Raw genomic sequence first — 11,310 nt, forward strand, 5'->3', positions numbered from 1 at the left:
AAGAGGTCGGGCTAGCACAAGGATGACAGTCTCGCCTTGAGCCCGACAACATATATCATGAGGCAAAGGGAACAGAAGTGTGACACGTTGTACAGGTTCGCCTAACCAGCTCCATAGTCTGCTTGGTGGTTGGCACGCCTTGCTAGAGGCCACTACCAACCGTGTAGGTCGGAGGTGATCCAAACTGTGAGCAAGCCGACTTGAACCTAAGGGGTCGCGCGCTTAAGGGAAGGAACCTACGAGGTCGGTTCGTAGGACACTGGTCGGATGTGATCCGAACTGCACTAGGAACGTGACCGACTAGACTTTAGGCTTTAAGGTCCGTGCGAGGCCCAAGTGTTGAGCCTGCGACGGACGCCTATATAAAGTGGAGGTGCGGCACACTCATGGGGTTGATCGCTTCGGCGCTGCGACTAGGGTTTGTATGTGTTGCGAATAGCCACCTCCACTCGCCGCTGACTGTGTGATCGGACCTAGCAGTCCGCCGCATGGTGTTCCTCCTGCACGCGCGGATACCGTTAGAGGCGATGCACTTGCGCCGCTCCGGCGAACTTGTACGTGGGATCGGACGACCGGCTGTTCGAGGGAGATCGGACGAGGAGGAGACGATCCACGCGGACGCGCTGCCTCAACTCTACTTCCGCTGCATGGCACTGTGCGTCTAGTGGTAATGAACTGTGATCCATCTCCCGTAGCATGTTCTTGGTTGTTCTATGCGTAGGAATTTTAATTTCCAGTTGACGCACCCTACCGTAGATCCCAACAGTGGTATCAGAGCCTCTGCTATAGGATTTGAATTCAGATCGTATGCATATTAGATATGTGGAGGCGGCAGATGAGATTTGTTGTCGTTGATAAGATCGACTATGTGCACGGTTGATGTGATCAACTGCACATGGGGATCGTTGAGGCTATGCTTTCTGTAAATCGGGATCGATGAGGTCGTGACACGATCTACCCCTACCGGTCGGTTATCCGCCATCAGGGTTAACAGTGAAACGTAAATCCGAATCGGATTCGCGATGATCGATAAGATCGGTCAGATCAGAGAATTCGGCATGATCAGAGTTCAGATGTGATCTGTGATTTTCGAAAACATCGGGCGCTGCCCACACCCGCGAGGGGTGCTGCCCCTTCGAATCCCGCCCACTAACCGGCTAGCGGGACCACCGTGTGCGTAGCGCCGTGTATTTCGTACCCGACACACAAACCGGTAGAATGCGATTCTATGCATAACTTTGTTTTGCAGGTTTGATGTAAATAGTATGGCTCATGTGTATGTGAAGCATGTGTGTAATTTATATGTGGCCTGCGTGTCATGTTTGTCAGCCGGCAGGAGCCAAAGTGTTGTCATTATATTGTATAACGACCTGCGTGTCGACTTGTGACTCTATGTAAAATTCATTACTAGTCGTAGTAGTTGAATAACGGAGATCAGGTTGGTGGCTTGGCGTCCCGGCGTGACAAACAAGATGGAGTTCCTAGATGGCCATCGGAGTCGGAGCCAACCTGGAAGAACGTCCATGAAGGAGCCATACTATTTCACAATATGTGTTTATTTGTGATTGTTATGCTTCTTTGTTTCTATGCATGTTTGAATGGTAGAAAGGTCCCTCATGAATATCAAGTAAATTGCAATTCCCAATGTTGCACCTTCGCACGTCAAGTACGTCTAGTAGTGGGCTCATAAAATTGGGGTGCTGCTAGGTGTCCTTGAACTGAAGGGTTCGTGTCGGACATGGACATGCACTGCATCAGGTTAACTTGACGAGGCTATCAAAACGGTTTTGGGCCTTGTGGCAAAGAAGGTTGGGAGCCGGGGTATAAGATACCTTCCCGACCGACAGGAGTCGTATAGAGATACGATTAGCAAGGAGTTGCTTACCGGATAGGTATGTTGGCTAGCAGTGATGCTAAAGCTCACTAGTCGCATGCGCTAGTCGGATCCTGAATCACTGAGAGTTTGCAGAGGGATGCTGACTTCAGTGGGAGTATTTCTGTTTAGGCGAATTACTCTACATAAACACATTGCTTAGTGATTGCATATTTTCTGTTGTAGATCAATGGCACCACCTGCTCAACCCAACTTTGCATTGAAATCAATTCTGGAAAAGGATAAACTGAATGGAACAAACTTTACCACCTGGTATAGAAATCTGAGAATTGTTCTCAAGCATGATAAAAAGGAACATGTTCTAGAGGATCCACTTCCAGAGGAACCTGCTGATAATGCTAATGCCACAACTAAGAATGCCTACTAGAAACTCATTGATGAATCAACGGAGATCAGTTGTCTGATGCTGGCTTGTATGGAGCCTGATTTGCAACAGCATTTCGAAAATGTTGAGGCTTATGATATGATCGAGAGTCTCAAGAGCATGTTTCAGACACAGGCTAGGACCGAAAGGTTCAACGTCTGGCGATCCTTGATGGATTGCAAGCTTAAGGAAGGTGATCCACTGAGCCCACATGTGATCAAGATGATCGGATATATGCAAGCTTTGGATCATTTGGGCTTCCCGCTCTTGGATGAGCTGGCTACTGATGTTGTCTGGGTTCTCTTCCGCACAGCTATGGGACGTTCATTTTGAACTATCATATGCATGGCATGGATAAGAAGCTCACTGAATTGCATGGGATGCTCAAAGTGGCAGAGCAGGATATTAAGAAAGGCACGCATCAAGTGTTGATGGTGTGGAAATTGGCTAAGTTCAAGAGGAGTTGGTCCAAGAAAAAGGCTAAGGCAAAGGGCACGGAGACGCTAACCTCCGCCGTTGCGCCAAAGTCTGGACCGGACTCGAAGACAGTTTGCTTTCACTGCAAGGAGACCGGTCACTGGAAGAGGAACTATAGCAAGTGGCTTGCAGAGCATGGCAAGAAGGCCGGGAATGCTGCTTCAGGCAAAGGTACACTTGTTACATATGTTATAGACATTTACCTTACTAACATTCCTAGTAGCTCTTGGGTATTTGATACCGGATCAGTTGTTCATATTTGCAACTCGATGCAGGGGCTGGTAAGAACTAGGCGTGTGGCACAAGGGGAGATTGACATCAGGGTCGGCAACAAAGCAAGAGTTGTTGCGTTGGAGGTCGGCACGATGCAGCTCCATCTTCCTTCCGGATTCATTATGGAATTGAATAATTGTTATTACATTCCTGCACTTAGTCGGAACATTATTTCTGCCTCATGTTTGATGAGTCAAGGTTATGAATTCAATTTAAAGGACAATGGTTGTTCGATATTTTTGAACGGTATGTTCCACGGCTATGCACCCATTATTGATGGGCTATTTATATTGAATCTAGAACAAGAACCAGTCTATAACGTGAATGTCAAGAGGCATAAGCCTAATGAGATAAATCTGACATACTTCTGGCATTGCCGGCTTGGACACATTAGTCTGAAACGCATGAGGAAGCTCCATGATGATGGGCTCCTAACTTCGTCTGACTTCGGGTCGTTCGAGACATGTGAATCATGCTTGCTCAGCAAGATGACTAAGTCTCCTTTCGCAAAGAGTTGTGAGAGGGCGTCCGAACTGTTGGAGCTTATACACAGTGATGTGTTTGGTCCAATGAGCACAACTGCCAGAGGTGGCTATCAGTACTTCGTGACTTTTACCGACGACTTGAGTAGATATGGATATATCTATTTGATGAGGCACAAGCCGGAAACTTTTGAAAAGTTCAAAGAGTTTTAGAACGAGGTTGAGAATCAGCTTGGCAAGACTATAAAGCTTATGCGATCTGATCGTGGAGGTGAGTACATGAGTCAGGAGTTTGATGATCATCTGAAAAGTCGAGGTATAGTACCTTAGCTCACACCTCCGGGTACGCCACAGAGAAATGGCATGTCAGAACGGAGGAATAGGACCTTGTTGGACATGGTCCGGTCTATGATGAGCAAATCGGATTTACCCTTGTCATTTTGGGGATACGCTCTAGAAACTACAGCTTTCACACTTAACAGGGTACCATCAAAATTCATAGATAAGACACCACATGAGATGTGGACCGGGAAGAGTCCCAGATTGTCTTTTCTAAAGATTTGGGGTTGTGAAGCATTTTTCAAGCGACTTATGTCAGACAAGCTTACACCTAAATCAGATAAATGCATATTCGTGGGATATCTGAGGGAAACCTTGGGATATAGCTTCTACAACCAGGAAGAGAACAAAGTGTTTGTTGCTCGGAACGGGGTTTTCCTTGAGAAAGAGTTTCTCAGTCGGGAGGCCAGTGGGAGGACGGTTCGACTCGAAGAAATTCGGGGACCACTCGGGGACGGCTCGGCTGGTGATGAGATCATACCGGAGTCAGTCAGGGAACCCGTAGTGGAAGCGGCACCGGAACCATGGAGGTCGGAAAGATTGCGCAGAGTGTGTGATGTATTGTTGCTAGAAAGCAACGAGCCGGCCACGTATGCGGAAGCGATGGTGAGCCCAGATTCCGAGGCATGGATGGTGAGCCCAGATTCCGAACCACGGATGAGAATCAAGTCTGGGACTTGGTTGATCCGTCGCCTGGCGTAACGGCCATTGGTTGCAAATGGGTCTTTAAGAAGAAAACCGATGTGGATGGAAATGTTCAGATCCACAAAACTCGGCTTGTCGCTAAAGGTTATGGACAAGTTCAAGGAATTGACTACGACGAGACTTACTCGCCGGTAGCGATGCTAAAATCGGTGAGGATCATACTAGCTATAGCAGCATATTTCGATTACGAGATATGGCAGATGGATGTCAAAACGGCTTTCCTACATGGAAATTTAACCGAGGATGTGTATATGATAGAGCCCGAGGGTTTTGTCGATCCGACTAGCACTAGTAAGGTATGCAAGCTCAAGAGATCCATTTATGGGTTGAAGCAAGCATCTCGGAGTTGGAACATTCGTTTTGATGAGGTCGTCACTGGTCTCGGTTTCATCAAAAGCGAAGAGGACTCTTGTTTATACAAGAAGTTAAGTGGGACCTCGATAGTGTTTTTGATCTTGTATGTGGACGACATACTACTGATCGGAAATAATGTTTCGATGTTGAACTCGGTCAAGGAATCATTGAATGGCAAGTTTTCGATGAAAGACCTTGTTGAGGCAGTGTATATTTTAGACATTAAGATCTATAGGGATAGATCGAGGAGGCTGCTCGGCTTAAGCCAGAGCACGTACATAGATAAAGTGTTGAAGCGGTTCAACATGAGTGAGGCGAAGAAAGGGTTCTTGCCACTCTCACATGGTATAAGGCTAAGCGAGACTCAGAGTCCTTCGACATCTGATGAGCGAAGCAGGATGAGTAGGATTCCGTATGCCTCGGCCATCGGATCCATCATGTATGCCATGATATGTACAAGGCCTGATGTTGCTTTTGCAATAAGCCTAACAAGCAGATACCAGGCCAACCCAGGTGAGAGTCACTGGGCAGCGGTAAAGACTATTTTGAAGTACCTAAAAAGGACTAAAGAGATGCTCCTAGTTTATGGAGGTGATGAAGAGCTCCTCGTAAGGGGTTATGCCAATGCTAGTTTCCAAACCGACAGAGATGATTGTCGATCACAGTCCGAATTCATGTACGTCCTGAACGGAGGAGCAGTGCACTGGATGAGTTCCAAGCAAGATACAGTGGCCGATTCTACCACAGAAGCCGAATACATTGCGGCTTGTGAAGCTGCAAAGGAAGGTGTTTGGATCCGGCATTTTCTGGATGATCTTGGTATTTTCCCAGCCTCGGTGAAACCGTTGGACCTTTATTATGATAATTCTGGTGCCATCGCACAAGCCAAGGAGTTGAGGAATCACCACAAGGTCAGACACATAGATCGGAAATATCACCTGATACGAAAGATCGTAAAGAATGGTGATGTAGAGTTATGCAAGATTCACACGGATGCAAATGTTGCAGATTCGTTGACTAAGCCGCTTCCACAACCCAAGCATGGGGGCACGTTAGAGCTATGGGCATTCGATGTCTATTTGATTGACTCTAGTGCAAGTGGGAGACTGTTGGAGATATGCCCTAGAAGCAATCATGTATGATGATATTTCCTATGTGTGTTTATGAATAAAGATAGTCCTTGGACATTATCAATGCTGTGTATCGGCAAGTATGTGACTTGTTTGTGGGACTATGCATTGTATGGTGACTGTCCTAAAAGGTCCCTAGTCGAAAGGGCTGTGTGGACGCGCAGCCGACTAGACTAGCATATGACACGGTTGATGGCTTGGTCTCACTGGCCATGCAGCATTGGATGCTAACCGGATAATATGGACTTTGAAAGGTCTGGTCGGATTCGACGTAGTCGGATCCGAGTCGAGATAAGGTCCGAGTCGGACAGACCCAACTATGAGACGTAGCGATATGTCATCTGTGAGTCTCTAGTACAACATACGTTCTATGTCCTAAGACCTGAGCTGACGCATGTACTCGGGATGGTGACAGACTTGCTTTGGGCCGACCAAACGCTACTCTGTGACTGGGTAGTTACAAAGGTAGGTTTCGGGTTTGTCCAGTCCCATGCTGCGAGACATGGTCGAGCAAGATGGGATTTGCCCCTCCGATCAGGAGAGATATACTCTGGGCCCCTCGTGTGATCCAACCAGGATAAGCATGGCCATGCGACAGGGATTATGAGATAATCCAATTTGTGGTCGGTATCACTAGAACGAGAAAGAGGTCGGGCTAGCACAAGGATGACAGTCTCGCCTTGAGCCCGACAACATATATCATGAGGCAAAGGGAACAGAAGTGTGACACGTTGTACAGGTTCACCTAACCAGCTTCATAGTCTGCTTGGTGGTTGGCACGCCTTGCTAGAGGCCGCTACCAACCGTGTAGGTCGGAGGTGATCCGAACTGTGACCAAGCCGACTTGAACCTAAGCGGTCGCGCGCTTAAGGGAAGGAACCTACGAGGTCGGTTCGTAGGACACTGGTCGGATGTGATCCGAACTGGACTAGGAACGTGACCGACTAGACTTTGGGCTTTAAGGTCCGTGCGAGGCCCAAGTGTTGAGCCTGCGACGGACGCCTATATAAAGTGGAGGTGCGGCACACTCATGGGGTTGATCGCTTCGGCGCTGTGACTAGTGTTTGTATGTGTTGCGGATAGCCACCTCCACTCGCCGTCGACTGTGTGATCGGACCTAGAAGTCCGCCGCACGGTGTTCCTCCTGCACTGGCGGATACCGTTAGAGGTTGTGCATTTGCGCCGCTCCGGCGAACTTGTACGTGGGATCGGACGACCGGTTGTTCGAGGGAGATCAGACGAGGAGGAGACGATCCACGCGGACGCGCTGCCTCAACTCTACTTCCGCTGCACGGCACTGCGCGTCTAGTGGTAATGAACTGTGATCCATCTCCCGTCACATGTTCTTGGTTGTCCTACGCGTAGGAATTTTAATTTGCAATCGACGCACCCTACCATAGATCCCAACACAAATCACAAATATTTGGTGAAGGGGGAAGTTGGGGAAGCTTTCTTGTTCCCCTCTTCTTGTGCCTTCTTCTTCTTCCTCCAGATCAGGTCCAGGCTGCCTTTGAAGGTGGGGGAGGGCGTGGTGCAGCAACGAGGGACATGGGAAGGAGTGGGGAGGGAAGGGAGGAGGGAGTAGGCTGGCTGGAGAGGGGTGGGAGGTGGCGTGGAGGAGGAGAGGACGCGACGGCGAGCGCAGGCGGCGGCGACGGCGCACCAAGGGGGCCTGGAGGAGGAGAGGACGCGACGACGAGCGGTGGCGGCGGCGTGGCAGGGATCGTGCCAGCGCGGGGTCAGGGTTCGAGAGAGGGAGAGGAGGAGATGCGACGCGAGAGTGCAGAAGGGAGCGACGGCTAGGCTCTCAGCCCTTGCTATTGGATATTTCCTAACCACGTGAAATGTCTAAAATGCCCTCGGTGGCCACCAAATTTTACAGGCGGTGGCACGATCTGGATGCGCCGACGAATGCACTGGCCATGCTCGCAGACACAGACGCTGACCGGCGCGGCCCACCAGCGAGGGTCCCCACATGTCAGCGAGGCAGCAAAGTAATTCCGGAGTAAAAAACGAGTAAGGAAAACCGAATGGAAGCTACTATTCATCACTATTCATTGTAGCAGTATTTCGAGCCTGATCCAACGGCCGAGGACTTCCAGGAGAGAGATCGCACGGTCCAGAATGCATCAAGAAACTAATCCGATGGCCAGGAAGGGCGAGCGGTGAGGAGGCTGGGTGTGCTTTCTGGATTTGTCTTTTTAGAGATTTCAAATGGACTACCACATACGGATGTATATAGACATATTTTAAAGTGTAGATTCACTCATTTTGCTCCCTATGTAGTCACATGTTAAAATCTCTAGAAAGACAAATATTTAAGAATGGAGGGAGTACATTTGAGTTGCCTGGAGTTTTTAGTGCTAAATGTGTGAAATTCATTCACCTTCAAAAGGATTTACATCAGCTTACACATCAGGAAACTGCGTGTCATTTGCACAATATTCTCTTGAGTGGCACCAATTATTAAGATCCACAATGTTAGATTTGCCACCAATTACAGGGGAAAGGTGGCAACTCAACAACTGCATAATCGCAAAGAAACAGGGCAGGAAAAAAAATAGATGGCAAATATGTCAGGAAGCACAGACATACCAAAAGTCTTGAATGGACAAGGTGGATTTCAAATGGTACAGAGATCCTCAAACCCAGTTTCGACGAGGAAGAGAAAAGATAACTTAAAACACATTTACGGTCCAATGAAGTGCTGATCAACATAGAATTACAGAAGATGTTAAAAGTTTACATGATTCAAATCTCCCTCGAGGGGAGAACTCAGTGATTTCAGGGATCTAAAACCAACAATTCAAAAAACAGACCAACTTAAAAATCATCGTCATCCTCCTCGGCCATGTGCTTTGCCAGCTCTTCCTCCTGCTGGAGCCTTTCTCGGCGCTTCTCAGCACTCTCCTTCTCCTTATGAGAATTCGGGGGGAACCTCATGGCCTTGACCGCTTCATTATGCATGTTGAGGCAGAAAGCGATTCTGGAGTTGAATGCAGCCTGGGGTTCATTTGTCGAGTAGACATCACCAGTTTCTTTCGACACCATCCAGCCATTTGCATGGTCTATGGTGGCATCAATTGCACCATCTCTTATGGCCTTGGCTACGATGCACTCCGCATCAGCAACAGGATTCTCAGTGTCTAGCCTTAGCTTCTTCGCAATATCAGCAAGGGAGATCCGCGAGTATGAAATGCTGATGTTGCGTAGTCCAGTTCGAATGACGTTGTGGCGGAGCCTCACAATCAAATTGTGAGTCCTGTCTGCACTGAATGTGCTTGCAAATTTGTCTGCAACAGCTCTAAACAGTTCCAAATCGCCAATCCTGACGGCCTAGACACCAATAATTCAAATGTTATGACTAGAGCTTTCCAGACAGTAACATGAGATTTAAAAGAAGTCTGGAACTTACATTTGTAAGCTCAAAATATGGTGCCAAAGCTTCCTTCATTCCTTTCTGCATGAAAACAGTCCTCTCTGGGATCTCCCCAAGAAGCAGCCTTACTATGATAGCCCATTTATTGCACTGAATCCTAAAACCACGAGCTGCAGCCGGTGCCTTCCTAGCAGCTTGCAGGAGGCTTTCTTTAGCATCAGTGTACTCCAACTGAATTGTTCTGATTTTCCCCAAGTAGAAGAGGTACCGGCAGAACTGTATTAAAAAATGTTAACAGTTGCTTGAGTGTATCAATAAAATCAGTTAGGCTGCAGGAAGATCTCACACATCAATCACCCCAAAGCATTTTTAAAAGAATAGCTAACAAATAAACTAGTTTCATAAAATTTAAATGTACTGGTGTAATGCATCTGAAACATAATACAATTACTAGAGTGCAGATAATGATTGGAAGAGGCAGATGAATTACTTGCTGGTTGGAATGGGCTTCAAAACGTGGTGCCTTCGACCTAAGTTTCTCTGCCTGGTCATACAAGTTATAGTGGAGGTAATTGCGGAGAAGCAGGTTGAGCAGGGTTTCCTGTTATCATGAAAAAACAATGCATTTCCATATATTAGCACAATTTGACAGCATAACACTTAATCAGCAAGAACCAGGAAAACAGAACTACCTGACCAAGCTCATCGTGATGTAAAGTTGCCATTCTATGTAACCCAAGGAGATTACTGTACAAAGAAGCAAATATGAGCGATGAATTACAAAACAGGGTAAATGGAATCTAAGGAAATACTAGAGTAGGGGATGATGTAGAAGTTGACATACCCACGAATTTCCGCAAGGGTGTTGGTAAGTTCATACACATACGAATAATAAAAGTACAGCCTAGAAGCCAAAACATCAACAGTTCTCTTGTTCAAGTTCTTCAGACGAGCAATGCTTCCAGTTGCGCATGATTTAGCCTAGAGACAAATGGATAACTTTAACTTAATAATATGCTACATATGCTGCACAAAATATATCACTGTATTAGATATACCTCGTCGTATTTCTTCTGATCAATGAGGAAAATCAGGACAAGCAAAGAACAATATATTTCAATCTCAGGAAGGCCATGCTTGATAGAAATCTGAGTTGCTGGAGCTGCTGCATCAACATCCATCTCAGCTTCATCTTCCTAAAAAGTAACAACAGATGCATACCAGGATTAATGAGTTTCGAATAATAGAATGATATTTTAAAAAGCAAATCTAAACATTTTGTTCTCTAAATTATGGAGCAGGTGACAGAAGTCTAAATTGACCAGAATTCAAGAGCATCTTCAGCTCCTCACAAAGAAAGGCTGATTAACTAAGTATGTAACAAGCTTCCTGGGATTCTAAACAAACTGAAGTTATCTCATAAATTGTAAGTGGTGATCAGCCTTGTAATCAGTTTAGTGGGTATCATCATAACACACACACAGATTCGTTAAAATACACCCTACTGCTACAACTTCGGTAACAAATTTCCCCATGTATCTAAACACCCACATGCAGAAGAAGAAATGAAGTTGCAAATGAACGACAAGCAAAAATGATGCGACTAGAATTTAGTCACACGATGAAAACAGAATTACTAACTGAAGGCAAATAACAAATAATCAGAAGTTGCAAATGAATGACACAAGCAAAAATGATGTGACTATAATTTAATCACGCGATGAAAACATAATTTCTAACTGAAGGCAAATAAATAAATAATCACGTATGGGATTCTAAACAAACAGTTAATTATGCAGTGTGCAGATGATAATCACGTATTAAAGGGAGCACCTATGTGTCCGGTGCCTGATTTTTTTTGCTCTCAGTCCATTTTTTTAGCTGGTTCTGGTTCTTCTTGCACCTCCAGCACA

At 46.5% G+C, this 11,310-nt stretch overlaps 1 protein-coding gene across 1 annotated transcript in view; it reads right to left on the reverse strand.

Moving 5' to 3' along the window:
• Positions 1–8,610: 8,610 nt before the first annotated feature.
• LOC123093149 (probable 26S proteasome non-ATPase regulatory subunit 3) overlaps positions 8,611–11,310 on the reverse strand; it is a 3,890-nt gene continuing 1,190 nt past the window's right edge. Inside the window, exons 3-8 of the mRNA XM_044515061.1 lie at positions 10,456–10,593; positions 10,242–10,378; positions 10,090–10,144; positions 9,888–9,998; positions 9,434–9,673; positions 8,611–9,354 (exon numbers count right to left, since the gene is read on the reverse strand). Of these exons, the coding sequence (XP_044370996.1) occupies positions 8,842–9,354; positions 9,434–9,673; positions 9,888–9,998; positions 10,090–10,144; positions 10,242–10,378; positions 10,456–10,593 (1,194 nt within the window). The 3' untranslated portion in view covers positions 8,611–8,841. The remainder of the gene's footprint in view (positions 9,355–9,433; positions 9,674–9,887; positions 9,999–10,089; positions 10,145–10,241; positions 10,379–10,455; positions 10,594–11,310) is intronic.

Source organism: Triticum aestivum, chromosome 4B (genome assembly GCF_018294505.1).
Source record: "Triticum aestivum cultivar Chinese Spring chromosome 4B, IWGSC CS RefSeq v2.1, whole genome shotgun sequence".
In the NCBI taxonomy this organism is placed as follows: domain Eukaryota; kingdom Viridiplantae; phylum Streptophyta; class Magnoliopsida; order Poales; family Poaceae; genus Triticum; species Triticum aestivum.